Consider the following 21818-nt stretch of genomic DNA (forward strand, 5'->3'; position numbering starts at 1 on the left):
GTAAATAATAGTCATGTAGTTAGTGATGTGCAATAACTACTTGCTGCTTGTCCAGTCGTCAGCCCATAAGGGGTAAAGATTAAAAGAGGGGGTTGATGTAGAGGGAAAACCGTCTGACAAAGCCCTGTCAAGGACTTAAAGCTAATGGCATAAAAAATGTATCCACGGTTGGATAAACCTCCTGTGATCTATGATAGAAAAGCAACCAACCTTATCTTCAGCTTCTCCCGCCCCCACCAACGTTGGAAAATGTCACTAAGTACATCATACTGTTTCCGCAGGTATTTTCAATATACACTGTTATTACTGCTCTGGCCGGAGTTTTGAGGAATGTCAAAGTCATCTTAAATTGGATGAGTACCCTGACTTCGCTGCATGTCTGCAATATCATATCAGATTCGACAATGGATCTGTGAAAATGGACACTTTTGCCAAAGCAGTCATACCTAAACGTTCCTGTGAACACTTCAGCAAAGGAAACATAACCGAAGAATGCTACCATCCTTTCTATGAATGCAAAGCAAAGTGCTGCTATGAAGATTACTGCAACAAGGGGAATATTCTGGACACAAGTGGTCAATTTTCCAGCTCCAGGAAGGCAGTTTATATCAGCGATGGTGTCGTAGCCATGGGGTTGTTGTCGGGTGTGTCGCTTGCAGCTTTTAGTGTAAAGTAGTCATAGAACGTTTTGATGATTCATGTGGTTGAAGTGAAATCGCCTTTGTGTGTAATCTAGCTGTTAATATCAATATGTAGACAGTTTTGAGGTTGAAGTCGTGATGGAGTTCTTATGCAAGCCCCGGAGAAAATCTGTTTTTACCCTCATTTCTCATTGGTCAGTGATAATGACGCTAACCTTTTTTGCGATAAGCTGTTGTGATTACTTTGGTTTGTATATTTCGACAGCCAATTTAAAACTGCTCTAGACAAAGATTTTTCGTGATATCGCCTTGTTATAGTTCCAAATTATATTGAGAGGATTCTCATGTTGATTTACGAGATAAGTAACTTAAGAAACAAAGGTAAAAATAAATCCCAGATCCCGCTCAGATTAGCTAATGGTAATTACTGTGTAGTATTATCGTGGAAAAAGCGTAAACCGTTGATGTGAAACATGATGCTTTGGTTTCTTCTATTGAAAATAGCGATTTAGTTGCTTTGCCACTTATCAATATACTTTGTGTGGATTTTCTTACCTATTTAAGGGGGAAGGGGTTGTGGGGAAGGCCTACTTCTCTGAGTAAAGGTTGATTGTTAACCACTGAGGGACTTGTTGCTAACTCTTTGCTTAAAAATTTAACCTGTGAGTCGTTCGGAGGGGATTTCATCTCTGAGGTTATTTACCGTCAAAAGTGCAGTTTGTTAAAAACCTTTACACGGCTTAATAGTCTTTCAAGCCTGATTATTTTAATCGCTGGAGGCGAATAATTCTAGATCTGAAATAATTTTTTTAAGAGAAGTAAACCAGTTGCCAAGTGTGTCAGTTTGTAGTAGTCATAGATATGCATGATTTGTTCTGATGTCTGACGTTTTGTAGAGTTTGACATCTCTGCAATTGATTCATTTCCTCCTCTTCACTTACGCTTTAAGCGATGATTATTGGGTAGTCATCAGTTCCAAAAACTTATCATGAGATTCCAACCCTTCAAACTAAAAAATGGTTATGGTAGTGTTATCATCTCAGCTGCGACTACGAGGGCCATAACGACTTCGAAAGGAAAAGGCAAAGACAATAAGCCTCCAGAGTTTTTGGGAAAGTAAATAACATAAAATTTTGAAATTCTTCAGTTGTTGCGTACTCAACTATTTCAAAGATCACTGTGACCTGTGAGACTGCACACGAAAGAGTCAAATGTAAAGTAAACAGTAAATAGTTATGTCTTTTATGAAGCTGTAAACTTACCAGGTTTTCTCTAAGAATCGATCTTGTTTATAAACTTTAAATTGTCATTTTCTTTCAATGAAAGCAAAGTGAATCTGTGTCCTCCTAGCGTTAAATTCAAGGCATGACGGAGTGAGAAAACTGTGAAAGCTTTTGATCAGAGTTGATTTGATCTGCAGGTCACTTACAAGAATTCCGTGATCGCGAGAAAACTGAACTGTCTGTTTAAGCCTGATCCTCCGTCACAGCTGGCTCGCCTTTAGATTTGACATGAATAAGCAAGTTAAATTCAATAGCTTTTCGACTCAGAATGAAAATTTGGGCTGTTGGTTTTAGTCATAGCAACGTGACTTTGCTGATTGTTCGCCTTTTCTCGTCATAAAAAAGGTTGGAGACTCTTCGTTTAAGCCATGCGCGCTACTTTCATTGAAATTTCCTCACCAGCTGCAGAAGGAAAGTCTTATGCCCAAGTATAAAGTCCAATTTGACGTAACAGGTGATGAGTGACGAACGGATCGCCATAGGAAAGGCTGCGGCAGTTGTAGGCTCTCTCCCAGAGTAAAACTTTTGGAAGGTTTTGGAAGAAACGTATTCATATGCCGAGAGCTACAAGATTCGTATTTCACTTTTAGTCGTCAACAGTTCTGTGACGGAAGGGTGTTTTATTTTTCTTCCTTTTTTGGTGTGGCCCCCCGCAAAGAATAAGTTTTTTCTTAGAGCCTACAGTTCTAAGAAATCGATTGATCTCATCCTTCTGATAGCCGACGGTGTCTGGTGCTTTTAGAGGTATACTTCAATTCAAGTTCGACGAGGCATCATGAAAACCGTATTGTTGGTGGGTTACATTTTCTTCTGCTCCTTCTGGACCATCGGTGAGTAGGACTGTGAGGAAAAAAACAAGCCACTCATGATTTCGTTCATTAAACTGAACTTGAGTAAACAAGGATACTCGTGCATGTACAACACTTCGCTGTTATGCTGATGTGTCTGGAGAGTAGCATAGTTGTTTCTTTGGCGTAGGAAACTGTATTATTATAGGTACAACAATTATTTGTTATTCTTTAATCGGAAAATCACGTCAAATAAATGGGGAAGATGGTCTTTTTTTTCAAGTGACCTGGTGCTACGAAACCACCATCCGGACCAAGTATCTCTCTATATAAAATCGAAAGACAGACTTAAACAACAGCTCGTTCTGATAAATCGAAATCTGAGCGGAAGGGAATAGTTGACTTGACGTGAACATTTTGCATTAATTCTGCTTCCTCGTAGCGGCGGCGAAAGCGATCTTGACTAAGAATACAATTGACGCGACGTGCGTTTGTGTGGTTCGTTGACATATCGCGGCGGTGAACTCAGGCAACACTGCCAGTCTTGAAATCGGTAATGAAGGTTCTTAATGGTGGCTAGCTACTTCTCTGGATTACTGTAGTTTCTCAGTTATAAGGAGCACGGTTTTTTGAAGAAAATCCTGTCTTCGGTTGGAAAGCTAGTGCTTAAATTGGGGTGTGTCTTATAGCCAAGTATTTTTGCACAACAAAATTTTAAGATCACAATTTTAGTAGAACTAACAGTTAAAAAGACGAGAATAAGACACTAATTGTTGAGAGAAAAAGCAGAAAAAGTAGAAAAAGCAGAGCTTTTTGGCCTGAGGTGTAGCGAATATTGCGTCGAATTCAATCCTTTATTGCTATGAATTAAAAAGGAATACTGCTTTTAGAACATTAATCAACTTCTATAGAAAAGCAAACAAACGGAAATTTGCATGCTTAACAAAACCTGCTCGGTAACATGATATCCAACTCAGGTCCTTCGGTTGGAAACGTTCCATGGATGCACACTTTGCTGTCATCCACAGCTCACCAGAAACAGGAAATGTTGCTGGTTGCATCATTTTCTCACCATGGATTCTGAAATGCCGTATTCATGGGCAATTTCACGATTGTTAGACATAGTTTGATGCTACTCTGGTTTAAAGATTTAATGAATTCAACCGAGAAGTTTCAATTCAGAGACCCACCGTTTCGACACTCCTTACTAGTGCCTTCATCTGGGGATTTCCTTGGCAATTCTCTTCTGTTAGCACCACTTTTTCCAAAACCGACAACCAAAAAGCATAGCTCTCTTACAGCGTTTTCGTTGTTAGAACTGTTTTTCAGCTACTGTATTGTTGTTGCGGTGGCGAAAGGAAACCTACTTAATTTCGCTCGCAGAGTTTCAGCGTATCCAAATGTTGCGACATTCAGGGCTCGCACTTGATTGGCTATCTGTGAGTTTCTTTGATTATAGACCAATCAGAATGTCTGGTTTGTTACTTCTTTGCACTGAATCAACCTTTTTCTGCTCTGAATTACCTGAAAACTGAATTTATCTTAACCAATCAGAACTAAGTAATCTTTTCACGCATATTATTAATATTAATAACCTTGCTACAAAATTCATTGAGTATATTGCAAATTAATTAAAAAGGATTTAAGTAACTGTTTGATAGATTTCATATTGTCAGAATCGATTATCGAATGTGGCAGAGAATTCCACAATTTTGCTTCTTGGTATAATATTGTGAATTGTTTGATGTTAGTTCTACAGACTTGGGGACAGTATAATTCAGCATATCTAATAGAATAATTATGAATTTGGCTTCCTGTCTGAAACAAGTTTAGCAAAAGAGCAAGGCAACATTTCATGGTGATACACGTACATGAAGGTTCAAACCTGGAAAGAATACAAACTGTAACTGTCAAAAATACCAAGTTTTTGAAAAGGGGTTTACCAGGGGCGCTATAATCTGCAGCTAAAATTATTCGAACAGCTCTTTCCTGTAACAAGTAGATTCTGCAACAAGTAGGTTTGTGGGATATGTAGAATCCCATACTTAATTGCAGTAGGTAAGATATGGATAGCCTAAAGTATAATAAAATAAAAGAAGAGCTTTGCTAGGTACGTGAAACCTTGCTTTATGTGGCATTCCTATTGTTTAAGAAATTTTAGTACAAATGTAGTGAATATGCATTTTCCACGCAAGATGATGGTCTCTGTAAACGTCTACGAATGTGATGTGTTCAACTCCCTCAATAACTGTGTCATCAATTTTAAGAGGGCTTGTCGCTAGTAATTATTTTTGTTTAGGTCTAAAAATCATGATCTTTGTTTTTCCACATTAATGGACATTTTGTTAGCATTTAGCCAAGTCGCAACATGACGAATTGCATCGTTGAGGTAATCCATAAAAATTTTAGGATTTCGGTTTTGGTAAAAAATGCTGGTATCGTAAGCAAAAAGTAAACATTTAGCATCTCTTAAGTAATTTGGGAGGTCAATGATATACAAAATAAAGAGCAATGGCCTCAAATTGAATCCTTGCGGGACGCCGCAGACAAGTCCTCTTTCGCGTGAAGTTTTCCCATTGACTTGGACTACTTGTAATCTACTAGTCAAGTAACATTAATGCATATTTCACCCAGTCAAGTGCTATACCTGCTAGATCATAGAATTCCAATTTTTATATAAGAATACAGTGATCAATTGTGTCAAAAGCTTTAGATAAGTCCAAAAAGACACCTGCAAAAAATTTTTGTTATCAATCCCATTTGCTATTTTGTTAATAGGGCTTATCAATGCATGTCAGGCAGTCTCTAAACCCAAACTGTTGTTAAACAAGATCATATTTTCAGTTAAGTACCTCGAGGTACGATTTTATGCAATTTTTTCAAACAATTTTGAAAAAGCAGGAAGTATTGAAATTAGTCTGTAATTTTCAATCAATCATGGGTCGTCCGCCCTAAATACAAGGACCACTTTTGCAATTGCGGGTGTAGATGGAAAAATACCCGAAGTCAAAGACAAGTTAATGATATGCAACAACGGTTTACAGATAAAACCAAAGGACTTTTTAATGGTAGACAAAGGCGAATCGTTCAGTTCAGGAGCTTTGCCTTCCTAAAAGTTTTCTACAACCTCAGCGAGCTCGTTTATTCGTACGGGATCAAAATTTTGCAGGAGGGGAAGACAAGACTACCGTTAGACATTCATTAGAAGACTTAAACACTGGGATGATCTTGCTTGCCAAATTTGGGCAAACATCAGCAAAGTAATTGCAGAACCTGTTTGCAATCTCTTCAGAATCAGTAACAGTCACACCGTGTTCCTGTATCCATGAAATCTTAATGGGTTTACATTTTGTACGATTTTTAACGCAATTTAGAATTTTCCATGTAACTTTGATATCACTTTTATTTTCAGTAATCAGGGCTTCTTATTATTGTTTTTTTTGGCAGTTCTAAATGGACGCGCAGCTTATTTTTGTGTTCAGTTTATCATTTGAGCGAGAGCTCAGATGCTGTTTGTACTTTGGTTTATTGATTTTAATTATCCCACAGAGATCCAAGGCTTTGCAATTTCAGATAACTCTTTTCCTTCTACGTTCCTAAAAGGAAAACAAGTGTCGAAGATTCCTATGTATTTTTCTAGAAATGAGTCGTAAGCTGTATTTGCATCTTCAGCTTTATTAATGAAACACCGATCGGCATTACACAAGACAATATTGAATTCTTCTCTTCGCTTTGTACTTGTATCTCTCAGACCCAAGTGGATGCGTCAGATCTCTGAAAGACAAAAAAGTCTTTCAGAGATCTGACGCATTCGTTTGAAAAATTGAATATATCGGAAAATGGTCCGAAATATCTGTAACAGTGAGTCCGTTTTTGGCAGTGATTAAAGTGTTGTTTGTGAATATGTCGTCGATTAATATTGCAGAATACTGAGTTGTTCGCGTTAATTTTTTTTATTAAGGGCAAAAAAAGAGAAAGGAAATAGATTTTCTACAAATTCTGCAGTAACAGAGTTGTTTTGAGATTGCAATAAGTCTAAATTAAAATCTCCAGTAATGTAAGATATTCCCAGAAACGTTAAAAGATTTTCAGATGAGGGGGCGATAGATGACGCCAACAACAGGAATTTTCCCATTGCCTAAGCAAATTTCGATAGTGATTCAAGGATATTCGAATCATGTGAGTTATAGTCCTTTAAGACTTTGAAGCTCAAGTTTTGGTCAACATACATGCGAACTCCTCCCCCGGCTCTGCCACGATTTGTTAGTGATTCCTGACAAATTGATATCCTGGCAGATCAAGTTCATCACAATCCGTGTTTGGTATCCAAGTTTCGGTTATGGAAATTACGGAGAATTTATGTTCAGTAGCGGCTAACATATGGCAAATATTTTTGTGATTCTTTACCGTACTCCTCGTATTAAATTTATGATAGGAAAATCTTTTCGATCAGCGCTATTATTAATTTGGTTCTTTAATCCCTCTTCAGTTTCCTTAGAACAATTACCAATGAATTTCTTGATGTTATTGTCGGGATCAAGAGATCAATGGGAAAACGATCAGCCAGAAAACTTAACAACTTAATGTTAATGATGTATCATGACTACTTGCTGCATGGCCAGTCGTTGGCTTGTACAGATAAACTGACTCGCCTTTTTATATTAAATGCCCTACACGTGACAGTCGCGATAATTTATGAACAGGCTTCCATTAGGGTAAGGATTAAAAGAAATGGTGTATGCCGAAGGAAAGCAGGCTGACAAACGCACTAATAAGTTCTAGAAAGTAATAAAATACAAACAAAAAAAAGAGTTCTCGCCTAGAGAAATCTCCCGTGATTCATAGCAGAAAGTAAACCAGCCTCGTCCCAATCTTCACCCTCCTCCTCACCTCCCTCCCCTTCCTTCCGCCTCCGTAAATCAAGAGGTTTTAGGTCTTACTTTCTCCTCAGGTGTTTGCAGTTCTTTGCACTGTTATTGGTGCATCAGTTATAAATCATATGAAGACTGTCAAAGAAATCAATCACTGGCGATGGGGAGGCATGGCGTCCACGGATGCCTGCAACAGCATGTCATGATCAGATTCGACAATGGATCATTGGAAAAGCAGGTTTTTTACAAAGGAGTCCTACCTAAAGAATCGTGTGATTGGTACAAAACCAAAGAGGCAACTTGCTCCTCTCCTCTCGAAACATGCAAAGAAAAGTGCTGCTATGAAGATTACTGTAACAAGGGAAATATTCTGGACTCCAGCTCCAACAAGGCAGTTTTTATCAGCAATGGTGTCGTAGCCATAGGGTTGTTGTTGGTAGTGTCAATTGCAGCTTAAAGTATAAATTAGCCGTAGAAAGTAAACCACATTCATGTGGTTGAAGTGAAATCAGCTTTGTGTGTAATCCAGCAAATAGTATCAATATGTAGGCAGCTTTGAGGTTAAATTTATGATGGAGTTCTTATGCAAACACCGGAGCAAATCTGATTTTACCCTTATTTCTGATTGGTCAATGATGACGCTAACCTTTCTTTATGATAGGCTGTTGTGATTACTTTGGTTTTTATTTCTCGTGAAATTGTCTTGCTGTAGTTCCTCATTATATTGAGAGGATCCTGATATTGATTTATGAGATAAGTAACTTAAGAAACAAAGGTAAAAATATGAACTAAAACCCGCTCAGACTAATAAACGAAATTACTATGTAGTATTTGTTAAACGATAAAATTACAATTATAGTTAATCTACAATATCGTAAGGGTTTCCTGTATTGGTGTTGGAAAGAAAAGGAATGGAAATATTATTTTATTGTAAGTCATTTAATCTAAATTATAAAAAGGGCAGGTTGATTACTTCGTACTCCTTCTTGGTGGTCTTATCTTAAAGGTTGAGTTTAATCACGTTCTTCTTGTGAGTTTGGTCACGTTCACCTAGTGAGTTTAATCACGTTTACTTCGTTGTGATTGTGAGGTTGACATGGAACTCGTGATAAACCGTGTTCTTAAATAAGTTAATTTGTTAGTCCAGGAAGAGTAAATCTCCCTGGTAATAGGTCGCGTTCGACACCTTCGTGTACCCATAGGTAATTTAAGGGTAAACAGGTGATGCCCCTCATGTTTCGCAGCAAGAAGCAATTTGGGGACGGTACTTGTGAGCGCCTTTCTTCTTTAACTCTTGTGACCAAGATGTTGTTATGTAACAATCTTTAAAGGTGATTTTCTCTTAAGATACACTTTCAGGTATAAATAATACTCTACACCAAGGTTATTTGTAATTTTTATATTGTCGATCTCGTTTCTGTTCTGGCCGATCTCAACCGTAAAGATATGAAAATTAGGGAAGACATTAATTTTGTAACTGCGTAGACAACCCTAAGGTGCTTACTCAGTATGTGGGAACTATAATACGTAGTCAAGCGCGATTTGCTAGCTGAGATGGTACGATGACGACACAAGAAGATTGACGGCTTAGAAATGTCATCCGCAGTGTCACCTATATAAGCGGAGACTCTAGTTTTCCCTGATATATTGAAGCTAGTCCCCATTGTAACAACTTGAGAAGAAAAGTAAATAAAGAAGGATCAACCAAACCACAAACGTGTGTTAGAGAAATCAATTCTAACATATTATCGTGGAAAAAGTGTGAACGTTTTGTTCAGTATTAATAAAGTCATGAATATTCCCGAAAACCGCAGATTTGAAACATGATGCTTTCGCTTTTTTTTTTATTGAAAATAGCGATTTATATGTTTTAGCACGAATCAATTTACTTTCTCTGAATTTCCTCTTCTTTTTAAGGGGGGGAAGGGGAGGGGGGAGGCCTACTTCTCTGAGTAGAGGTTGATTGTTACCAACTGAGGGGCTTGTTACCAACTCTTTGCTTAAAAATTTCACCTGTGAGTCGTTCTGAGAGGATTTCATCTCTGAGGTTGGTTATCGTCAAAAGTGCAGCTTGTTATCAACCTTTATACGGCTTAAACGTGTTTCAAGTCATTATTTTAACCACTAGAGTCCTTGAAGAATTTTTAAGACTGCTAAACCAGTTGCCAGGTTTTCAAATGTGTTTACTCTATAATCTTTTCAACTAATTTCACACCAACTGACAATTTGAAATATTAATATTTAATTCAGTATTTGTATATTTAAAAATCTATACGAGAGAGAGAACGGCTTTGGAGACTATTATAATTTTACAGCTTCTACTATGACCTCCAACCTTCACTTATCTGATGGAATTTGTTTATTTCAGTTTCACGCCTGCTGGATGTTTGCACTTACAACATAGGTAACTGAGGTAGTATCTGAAACCGCAGGTAGAAAGTGTAAGCTCGCTCAACAACACTCTGAAAACATGCCAAAATGTTAAAGTAGCACAATAGCATTTGTATGGATATGAACTGTAGCATTCTTAACCCAAAAATCTGAACTATGTTTTACTTAACACAAACTTGCCTCAAACACTCACTTGTTTGTTGCTTTGAATCTAGCGAGTTTTCCTGGTGACTTTAACGGCCGGTTAGCTCTTTTTCAGTTCCCCTGCAATGCCCTCCACATAATGATAATTCTAATTATAGTAATATTAATAATGATTATAAATATATGTTATTTGCCGGCTGGGAGGTCCGTATGGTGAAAAACTGTGACCGAGGTCTTGAAAATACTGCCCGAGGCCGTAGGCCGAGGGCAGCATTTTCAAGACCGAGGTCACAGTTTTTCACCATACGGACCGACCCTTAGCCGGTAAATAACATATTTATTGTTTTTAAACTTGACGAAATTCTTTCCGAAAGAACCCGAATGACTTATGGCCATAATTACGGCAAGATCTTCCATAAACTGAACAATTTTTGAGTGAGTAAATGGTAGTTAAAATAGAGGTGATGCAAATTTAAGAGAGATGCCTCACCGAAACATTTTCATTTCCGTAACGATAAAGGTGATTTAAAAGGCTTCCAAACAAACTTTGAAACATTATTTTTACAAGTATCTGTCACAATCTGACACCTGTCAATTAGAGAGCGCGCAAGAAAAAAAAGGCGTAGGAATATTTGAAAACCAACAGAACTAGTTTGGCAAGGACTGTAACGACAATGTTTTCTTAAAAATCAGTTAATGATTTAACGGAAAGTATTATTTACTCTCATCGACCATTCATTCCTGTACGAAGATTTACCTCTGTTCATTAAGTAAACGGCGAGGAAAGTAATTGTGAGTAAATTCAATTTTTTTATTTTGAAGTTGTGGGAGTTTGCTCGTTTGTTTGCTGTAATGGCGTGTTTAACTCTGATCTTTCCTTCACAAAAACTAAATTCGAACGGCACACTCCAACGAGACACAAGGGAATTTAATGCAGCCTTTTCTCAATTCCTTCAATTTCTGTTGTGCAATTTAAGGTACAAATGTCCAAATTGAACGGAATTGGAAAGACTCACCAGGAGCGTATATTTGTTGCAGAACTTAAATTAAAACTTCGCTCGCTTTTTTTTTACTATGAACAAATTGCTCGAGAAAATTCAGATATTAAATGAATGAAAGTTCCATCGTTCAGTTTAACTGTAACCAAATACCTCACGATTCAACTTTCTGGGTACTTTTTGTGAACGATTAAAATTAATTGCAGACGGTTTTTAGGCCGCTTGTCAACCAACGTAATGACACTATTGTTTATACAAATTCATTCTGAAACCAATATTTTTCTGTCAACCAAAGTGATTTGATAGAGAGAAAAGGGAGGATTCATAAGTTATTTATCGGCTTGAGGTAGTGACCGACGTGTTTGCTTAAAAATACTGCCCAGCCGGAAAACGAGGTATATTTATGAAAAATGACAATGAAAGTTGGGATGTACTCGGCGACTCACGAAAGCGTTACCGTGGCCCGTGGGCAGAGATAAGAAAATACTGACCGGGTAAAGAACCAATCAGATTGCAAGATTCGTTACCGTGCCCTCTAAAAGAACAATAATAATGGTTATTTTCTTTCTTTATCGTGGGTAGCTCTTAGTATTTACATGTTACCCTCCGAAAAAAGACAAAACAAAATGGAACAAAGAAATAATCAATTACTGGTTTAAGGTCTTTTCGCACTAAAAATTAAACGAATACTGTCTGAATGAGTCAGTTTACTCCTGGAAATATTAAATATTCTAGTCTGTTTCGTGTGTACCTCGAGTGAACAGAGGCGAATATGAGAAACTTTTCACAGAAGTAGCTTGACGGCATACTCTTTAATGCCTTAAAGACTATTGTTTCTCAATCACTTGTTAGCTATATCGCCCCTGGTTTGGCTGCGTGAATCTTATTAGTCAAAATTTTAACGCGTTGTAAAGTTCTAGAACTTATTTAGGCACGGATTGAATTTTCAGCATCAATTTGGCCATCATTCTCCGAAATTTTTTTCGTTGTTCGGTCGTCAATTTATGCGAATTAATGATAATAAATATAAAATATAAATAAATGTAACAAATATATAATAGATATGAAATTTATAAATCTTGTCTTCAAACCTCTTCCTTCGTCTGCTGTTATTTTGTTATTACGCATAGTGCTCCGGCTAATGCTTTAAAAGTTAACAAACTACTGGTCATTTAAGGGCATGTCACGCTACAATAGATATGTGTTATTTGCCGGCTGGGAGGTCCGTGTGGTGAAAAACTGTGACCGAGGTCTTGAAAATACTGCAGCTTTTTCAAGACCAAGGTCACAGTTTTTCACCGTACGGACCGACCCTTAGCCGGTATATAACATATTTATTGTTTTTAAACTTGACGAAATTCTTTCCGAAAGAACCCGAATGATTTATGGCCGTAAATACGGCAAGATCTTCCATAAACCACAGGTTGCCCAAGCTCCAGCTGTGAGATGATCATCTTACGCAATAACGGTCATGGCGGAATTATAAGAGTTTGTATGGGCATATTTACGACCGCCCTCAGGAATAAAAAAAATACGTCAAATTCTCGAAAAAAAATACCTCACCTCGCTTCCACAGCGTATCGCTTGTTATCTGACCGCTTACTTTGATGAAAAGAGCCCATTTGAGCGAGTTGTTCATTTCGAGGTTTTCAACTTACATAAGAAAAGCCCAAGGCTGAACACTCCATTTCCGAACGCCTGATCCGAGAAGCGAAAAATCCAAGCTCAAAATGACCGGACGGCCACAAATCCAACACAGAATCCAAGCACACATACTGTAGTTTCATTTCAATTGACTACAAACTCAATCTTCCCCGTACAACCGACGCTAAGCCGCAGTTTGCTTCAAAAATTTCCAGTTTAGAGGTTTCTAACAGCCCGCGACCACATCAACCTTGACACACGACCGTTGAAACCCTACCTCCTTTTCAAACTGAGCCTCGCCGAGGACCACACCGTCGGTTATCATCAATAAATTGTTTTAGAACCACGGGTCCCCTCAGATCGAAATCGATCGAGAGGCTATTGTTTTATTCTAAAGTAAAAGAAATAAGTATCTACAAGGGCACTTGGCAAGAAACACATAGACGAAGTGCGAAATTTAGCGTAGCCGGCAACTAAGAATAAAGTGAATATTTACATGGCTGAGCGACTTGTTCTATTGTGACTCACATTCTCGTGAAATGAAACTACAGTATATGTGCTTGGATTTTGCGTTGGATTTGTGGCCGCCCGGTCATTTTGAGTTTGGATTTTTAGCTTCTCGGATCAGGCGTTCGGAAATGGAGTGTTCAGCCTTGGGCTTTTCTTATGTACGTTGAAAACCTCGAAATGAACAACTCGCTCAAATGGGCTCTTTTCATCAAAGTAAGCGGTCAGATAACAAGCAATACGCTGTGGAAGCGAGGTGAGGTATTTTTTTTGAGAATTTGACGTATTTTTTTATTCCTTAGAGCGCTCGTAAATATTCCCATACAAACTCTTATAATTCCGCCATGACCGTTATTGCGTAAGATGATCATCTCACAGCTGGAGCTTGGGCCGCCTGTGCATAAACTGAACAATTTTTGAGTGAGTAAATGGTAGTTGAAATAGAGGTGACGCAAATTTAAGAGAGATGCCTCAGCGAAACATTTTCATTTCTGCAACGATAAAGGTGATTTAAAAGGCTTCCAAACAAACTTTGAAACATTATTTTTACAAGTATCTGTCACAATCTGACACCTGTCAATTAGAGAGCGCGCAAGAAAAAAAAGGCGTAGGAACATTTGAAAACCAACAGAGCTAGTTTGGCAAGGACTGTGACGACAATGTTTTCTTCAAAATCAGTCAATGATCTAACGGAAAGTATTATTCACTCTCATCGACCATTCATTCATGTACGAAGATTTACCTCTGTTCATTAAGTAAACGGCGAGGAAAGTAATTGTGAGTAAATTCAATTTTTTTTATTTTGAATTTGTGAGAGTTTGCTCGTTTGTTTGCTGTAATGGCGTGTTTAACTCTGGTCTTTCCTTCACAAAAACTAAATTCGAACGGCACACTCCAACGAGACACAAGGGAATTTAATGCGGCCTTTTCTCAAAAAATTCCTTCAATTTCTGTTGTGCAATTTACGGTACAAATGTCCAAATTGAACGGAATTGGAAAGACTCACCGGGAGCATATATTTGTTGTAGAACTTAAATGCTCGAGAAAATTCAGATATTAAATGAATGAAAGTTCCATCGTTCAGTTTAACTGTAACCAAATACCTCACGTGTCAACTTTCTGGGTACTTTTTGTGAACGATTATGATTAATTGCAGACGGTTTTTAGGCCGTTTGTCAACCAACGTAATGACACCATTATTTATACAAATTCATTCTGAAACCAATATTTTTCTGTCAAACAAAGTGATTTGATAGAGAGAAAAGAGAGGATTCATAAGTTGTTTATCGGCTTGAGGTAGTGACCGACGTGTTTGCTTAAAAATACTGCCCAGCCGGAAAACGAGGTATATTTATGAAAAATGACAACGAAACTTGGGATGTACTCGGCGACTCACGAAATGATTATTATATTTTATTTATATTAATATTTATATGACTCACGAAAGCGTTACCGTGGCCCGTGGGCAGAGATAGGAAAATACTGACCGGGTAAAGAACCAATCAGATTGCAAGATTCGTAACCGTGCCCTCTAAAAAAACAATGAAAAGAGATATTTAAAGTTCTCATCACAAATAAATTAAGGCACACCATGAGGTAGCTCTAACGAGCCTCTGGTTACTAAACAGAGTTTTAAAGATATTGTCATGTTATTATTATGTTATGTTATGTAAGGAACATTCCTGGCTGTCATATCGATCATATCGACCGTAACTGACGTCACGCGGCCTCTTGCCTTTGTCTTACCCAGCCTACCCACACCATTTTTGATCCAAGATGGCGACTGCATGATCCAAGGGTATTCATGGATCCCGTAATCCTTAACCCATTGACATCCGATGCGCCCTCATGCGCCCTGTCAGAAATGGCTTGTTTTGATTGGCTGTAGCTTAGAAACAAAACTCCCCTGGGTATTGAAAAGCAGTGAAGCGTGACATGCAAAAAATAAGCTTTCGTTTGAGACCAAACTCACTATTCCACGTTAACCGTGCGATTTTTGACAAATTTTTCAAAAATATGTCGTGGTCTAAGACATAGCTTCTGGAAGAATTGATGAAAGTTAATTTTCATCCGATGAAGAGCAGGAAGTCTTCGCTGGTTTTATCATCGAAGAAATTGAAAAAAGCGACAAGCTCGTCAAGCACAGCATGAACAAAACTTGCTTCGCAATGTGGATGACGAGATGGTCGCAAGAAAGGGGAAGCGATTCCGATGTTGAGCTATACGCTAGTAAGGAGGAAGAAGGAAGCGACGAAAGTAGTGATGAAGAATCTGCCGCAGAAGAAAGCCGACCAAATGCTCTTCAATGGTCTAGCTAATTGCGACAAATTAATGTTGAGGAATTCTCCATTCGTCGTGGCCCGACCAGAGATCTCGGAGAAAATGCAACTGCCAAAGATTTCTTCAATGTATTTATCGACGATGCTTACATTGACGAAATCGTCCGATACACCGTTGCGTACGCTCGTTCGAAAGGGGATCGATCGTTCACATCTACTCAAGCGGAAATTTCAGCGTATCTCGGGCTAAACATTCTCATTGGAATCCATGAACTTCCTCAGCTGGCAATGTACTGGGATTCTGACGAGTTTGTTGGAGTTGATTGCTTAAAAAAAAACGATCCCAGAGCACCGCTTCATGACTCTGGGGAAATATTTGCATCTTGCTGACCCGACCGCAGTAGACCAAAACGATCTCCTCTGCAAAGTTTGCCCCCTTGTTACTCACTTGGAGCAAAAGTTTGCCTAAGGGAAGAACATATATGCATTGTTCAAAGTGAAACTTTTCATTTAGGCGTAAAAATTGGTTTGTTCTTGCTCATGACTCGCAAAAAGTAATTTTATAGCTGCGCCTTGTGACATGTCGCGATGTCGCTATGGCGGGCAAATTCAAAATTGACCCGCGTTAGAAAGTTTAGGATTCCTTTTGTTGAGGAGAAATTTGCGATCTGTCTTTTGGTGTTGTATTTGAGGGAAAGCTTTTTACATGATTCTGATGGAATAAGAGTGCAAAAGAGAGTCATCATACTGATAAATACTTTCAAAGCTGAAGGCAACCTTGCTAATGACTCGCTGTACATCATGAAGTTGAATCTGTTCTCTAGCTTTAGAATTTTTTTTGAGAGAGCCTGATGCTCAAGTTGAAAATAAAATTTGACAGGGGGAAAGTATATTATTTAATATGCAACTTTGTGCAGTTTCCCTTCAGTAGAGTGAAATGAAGACATTAAAATCTTAAATTATTTTGGCAGTGGTCTGTGTGTTCACTGTAGCAGCCATTTTCTCTGGAATTTCAGGGGGTGGTCTGAGCTCTAAGGTGTGGGGCTCAATGGGTTAATGTGACATGCTTTCGATCGAAAATTCTTTAACCATAGAGGTTGCAGCCTCTCACGTCTGCTGAATATAATTATTATCGCTAAAGTTGGACAAATCACCTGAATATTTCGAACTCAAATCAGATCATTGAAGCAAAGAGAGTTGAGTAATATAAATCCATGTTTTTTCTTAGGGTTATGTTTGTGTACTTTACTATTTCACCTAAAGCTGTATCGTCAACAACTGCTCATCGAAGTGGTGGTGAATATTGATGGATATTTACCAAGTCAGGAAGCGGCGTGGTAAATATCCACCCTTAGATGAATAATTATTTCGTATTTTGTTAGTATATACCACACAGAAGCCAAAAAAATTAGATTATTTTTGTCAATATACCAAAATATGGTCGGAAATTAAATTTATGACGCATGAAAAGCGCTATTCACCTGGGCAAAGTTTCCGCACAGCCCCATCATTACGCATCCATACATGGGGCTTTATTATTCAGTGTATTACCAATAAGATTTGCATGTATAACAAAGTATGGGGCTGTGCGGAAATTTTTCCTTCACCTGATATATACAAAATGGGGTCATGCATGTGGAAGTCCTGCTCAACATATTCTTACTCTTAAAGCTGAGTGAATTTTGTTGTCTCACACTGATTGTCAACTTTTTTTCATAGAAACTTTAACATTACCTTGTCCAGTTTCCAAAAAATTGTACAGTTTTGGAGTATAAAATGAGCACTTTGCCAACTCTGGATAGTCGAAAAACCACCTATATCAGTGATCAGGATAATTGTGGGGAAGAGGACATTTCTGTTGTCACATACAACATTCTTGCAGATTTTTACGTTCAAAGTGCATTGAAAAAGGGCAGGTATAAGAATTGCCCTGAAGAATATGTTACACCAAAACAAGACAGGAGCTGTCCACGACACAAGCTACTTATGAGAGAGGTATGAAAAAAGTTCGTACAGGCAGTGTGAGAAGCTTGAGAAGCTGTTTATCAGATGCATTATGCATCTATCTTGTCAACAAAGTATGAGGGCTGTAATAGTAAAATATCAGCCTTAGGTCTCCACAGGTAAGTTGTGCTTGATCTTTACCAGAAAAATGGTAATGGAGGGGGAGGGGGGGAAGGGAGGGGGAAGATAATTTTTAAGTATGATACTTAGCAAGCCTGAGGTAAAAGAAATTTATTTCATCACCAGAAAGTTTGCGTAATTGATCAAATCAGCCAAGAACTTCTTTGATAGGTGATCAATTCCTTTATTCTCATGACCTAAATGTTTGATTCATCATTATGCTAGTCAGCCCTAAAGGTTAAAAGGTTTATTAACCCTTTAACTCCCAGATCAAATTTGTTATTCTCCTCACTGTCAGCCATACAGTTCTTATGATGTTAGTTCAGAGAATTTCGTATTGGATCAACTAATTATCCCCAAATTGATATTTTTCTTTATTCTCATCACTTATCTGGTTGATATTTTATTGGTGTTGTTAGGAGAAATTCTGTCTTGGTCACTCATGACAGTAAAAGGGTTAATAAAGAATATTGGATTATTTACATGATTTTTTTCATGTTTTCCAGCTTCAGTGGTTAAATGGAGACATTGTCTGTCTACAAGAAGTGGACCCAGCCTACTTTGCAGGAATCCTTGAAGAAGTTATGTTGTCCTTAGGGTATAAGGGACTGTTTATGCAGAAGTCTCCCTGCACAGGTCGACAGGAGGGAGTAGCACTGTTCTTCAAAAAGGACAAGTTTGAACTAGAACAGTCAAAAACATTAGTTATCAATGACATTGCATCAGATGCCTCTTTAGAGGCCGAGTGTCAAAAATTTGGAGAAGTTGTGATATTCGCAGCAGTAAGGCATAAAATTACCAATGTGGTGCTAGTGACAGGTAAGATATTGAGCGTTGTTAGCTTTAAAGATGTGGACTTCTCTCTCAACACTTTGATTCCCATGAGTGACCATAACAGAATTTCTCCTTATAATATTAGCACAATGGCAAGCAGACAAGTGACAAGATTAAAGGAAAATATCAAATAGGGATTATCAACTGATCCAAAACCAAATTCTCTGAACTAACACAATAAGAATTGTATGGCAGACAGTAAGGAGAATTTCTAGTGAGATTTTGAGAGTGAAAGGGCTCATTTATTCAAGTTGATTTAGTAAGACTTGCAGGAAATATCTTTTTGGGACAATTGCATTGTGTTCATAGGCCAAACACTTTACTTTCACAGTGCCTCTGTGTATCCAACAGGGAGTGTAAATGTGTAATGGCAAATTTTCAAAGAAACCTGACAAAATGCTAGGGATCAACCTGAAATAGACTAGGTACCTACTGAAGACTAGAAACATTATTCACACTTTCTCAGGCTCCAGAAACTAGGAGATGCTCAAGAAGATGTGCTGGCCAATGTTACATCACCTGCCATATGCATGAGGTCACACTGTACAGTGGATGGTCTCCCAAGTTAACCCTGGAACTCCCAAGATCTGATTGTTAATTCTCCCCTCTTGCTGCTACCCATTTCATTGTAAAATTGGTTACAAAAATTTAGTGTTAGAGCAAGATAACAACTTCTAATCGATAAGTTTTAGTATTCTCATGGATATTGTAAGAGTAGTTACATGGTAATTATGTTAATAGGTTTATTTTCTTCCTGTTCAAGCTACCACTCACATTTTATGGAAAGATCTCCTTGAACCTGTCACGCAAATCTGTGAAGTGTCACTTGTCACACAAGCCCTTCATGATATGGTTACGTCACTGAGGTCACAAGGAAAGCGTGTGGCCTATATCCTGTGTGGAGATTTTAATATTGAACCTCACTGTCCTCCTTACAGTCTCCTAACCACTGGTCGTCTCAGCAAAAATGAATTCTGCAAACTCCAAACTGTTGATTACTTGCGATTCTCGGCAGATATTCCAAAGCCAGAGCAGGTACCATTCTTTATGCCTTAAATGATATAAAGATGTTAAGTGGTGGGCAGTGAGGTGAAATTTTCCATCATTGGACAATTTTGTGTAATGAATCAGATAAAGAAAGATTTCTGTTACGTTCTGCTTCCATCTCTAGGTTCTTCCTGAACAGATTGCACTTTTGTACAAAGCCAAGAACCATCTCCATTGTCCACTGACACCTCTGCGGAGTGCCTACAAGGTGGTCTTGGTACGTAGGTGGTCTTGGTCTCTGGTCATACTTTCTTGAGAATTTTTCTTTTTTTGGTATCAGTCTTATCAAATGAATATATTAGAGGAGTTTGAGCCTTTCCTAAACTTTTAATTGGTGGACGAGGCTTCGGACGAAGCTCAAAGCGTAAAGTCTGGGTTATCATAGTGCCCAGTCTACTGACTGAACATCTCGAACAGCCCAGCACTAGCCATTATGAAATCTCTTTTATGGTCAGCTTGAATTAGCAAAGGTCGAATTAACACCAGGTTTATAAGGTTGTCAAGAATGTTATGGTCGCAAGAAAGGAAATATTTGAATTACTTCCAATTCGTTTTTCCTAAACGTTATTTTAAGCATTTCGTAAAATTGATTGAAATATCCGTAATAATTCCTTTATTTTTTAGGGTTCTGAGCCTGAATGCACAAGTTTTGAGGATGATGCGAGTCGCTTGTGGACTTTTGACTACATTTGGTTTGATTCCGGAAATTTGCAAGTTACATCAGTTCTGGAAACCTTACCTGCGTCAGCAATTGCTGCGTACAGAGGTTTTCCTAATGAGTATTTTTCATCAGATCACTTTTCTTTGAAGGCGAGTTTCAAGCTAATGTGTTGATAATGAAAACAGCCTGCTTCGACACTGTCATCTGAATGAAAATCAATTTTCACCATCTTTTCCTTTGTGAAATTGCACGCTGTCGCTTAGCGACGGTGTACAATTGGTCGTTTAGCATTATTGCAATTGGTCGTTTGGCATTATCAGATAATTTTTTTAATCCTGCAGTATTGAAAATTGTGAACGTTTTTTACTTCTGTAGATCATACATTAGCGTAATCCACAAAGGATTGCTGAAAAAAGGCTTTTTTTATTTCTCAATAAGGGAAAAATAATAGGAGCTCCAACAAAGCTTTATAATTTCTCGAGCTGGAAAGAGGTTCATTAGACCTGAATGTCTTACGAAGACAAGCCGCAGTTTCTGAACGAAAAAAACAAAACAAAACAAAGAATACCTTTGGTAACGAGATGGTGGTGGAACAATACATTTAATAAACTGAACAATAACTGAGCACCTGTATTTTAAAACTTTGAACTTTTTGTGGCCGTTCTGTGTAATACGATATCCCGAAATGGCCTGATTTTCCTAACGTCTGAGAATGGGAAACCCGATGGCAAATTGGGCACATTTCTTCTTCGAACTTAATACTGTGTAGTGCATTGAGTGACTGTAGCAACAAATTACCTTACCAACAATATTTTACTTGAAAATCTAAGAAAATCGTGATTTCATTGATTCCACGCATGGGTCAACATTCGCTGCGTGACCGTGGCCGTGGTAATGTCACGAAAGCATACATGTGTCTTGACTTAAAACTAACATTTGCTTGGAGACTGGGACGTAGTATTCACGCTTTAAGTTGGTTACACTTACCTGAACGTAGAAAACTTTTAAAATTAGGTCATAACTTCCTTTAAGAGGAGATGAAGTGTCTTTGAATCATTAGGGGCAATTTGAAGAGATAAATTTATTGGCTGTCTAATTTGCGGTCAGACAAGCACACGCCCTTTGTGGTATTAGTTCAACATGTGGGCTCTACTTAATTAATTGTTCGCTCTTTCACCAATTAACGCGCTGAAAATATTGTAAAAAAATTAAATTCAGGAATAGAAGTCTGTGATGTTGTTTAGAAGTGAACCTCCGCATGTCCGTGATAACTTATTCACGTTGGAAAGTGAGACAGCAGACGTTTTTAATGCTTGAGGAAAATATGGAACAAGTCGTCTTGTTTTCTTCTCCAATTTGATGTTATTTACAGACTTAAATTAATGTTGTTTATACCCACTGCACCTAAATCGAGCCAAAACTAGACAGTAATACTGAAAATGAGAGCGTGAAAACTGGGTACTCGACATCTGTAACGTCCACCTTCCCAGCTTTTAAATAATCCAGAAGGTTTGATTTATATATCTACGCAGTTCTTGGAGCTGAACGCCAGTCAAAGATTCACCCTAATAGGAAGTAAGGTCATTGTTATTTCTGGCTTACGAAC

General features: G+C 38.0%; 1 protein-coding gene, 1 long non-coding RNA gene and 1 pseudogene across 3 annotated transcripts; all 3 read left to right on the plus strand.

Annotated features, from left to right (window-relative positions):
* Window positions 1-2630: 2630 nt before the first annotated feature.
* On the plus strand, window positions 2631-9299 carry LOC136284478 (uncharacterized). The gene is made up of 2 exons (XR_010719211.1): window positions 2631-2754; window positions 7664-9299. It is a non-coding gene; the product is annotated as an uncharacterized lncRNA (long non-coding RNA).
* A 5943-nt stretch (window positions 9300-15242) lies between these two features.
* On the plus strand, window positions 15243-16590 carry LOC131788254 (piggyBac transposable element-derived protein 3-like; annotated as a pseudogene).
* A 15-nt stretch (window positions 16591-16605) lies between these two features.
* LOC131787867 (uncharacterized) lies at window positions 16606-20837 on the plus strand. 2 transcript variants are annotated; one of them, XM_059104941.2, is made up of 6 exons: window positions 16606-16742; window positions 17266-17541; window positions 18177-18489; window positions 19268-19539; window positions 19676-19768; window positions 20176-20837. In XM_059104941.2, the coding sequence occupies exons 2-6, from the start codon at window positions 17323-17325 to the stop codon at window positions 20383-20385; spliced, it is 1107 nt and encodes a 368-aa protein (XP_058960924.2). In that variant the 5' UTR covers window positions 16606-16742; window positions 17266-17322; the 3' UTR covers window positions 20386-20837. The 2 variants fall into 2 exon arrangements, with proteins under 2 accessions (XP_058960924.2, XP_066014799.1); XM_066158702.1 differs by lacking the exon at window positions 16606-16742 and adding an exon at window positions 16787-16883.
* The last annotated feature ends 981 nt before the right edge of the window (window positions 20838-21818 follow it).

Source organism: Pocillopora verrucosa, chromosome 11, assembly GCF_036669915.1.
Source record: "Pocillopora verrucosa isolate sample1 chromosome 11, ASM3666991v2, whole genome shotgun sequence".
In the NCBI taxonomy this organism is placed as follows: Eukaryota; Metazoa; Cnidaria; class Anthozoa; order Scleractinia; family Pocilloporidae; genus Pocillopora; species Pocillopora verrucosa.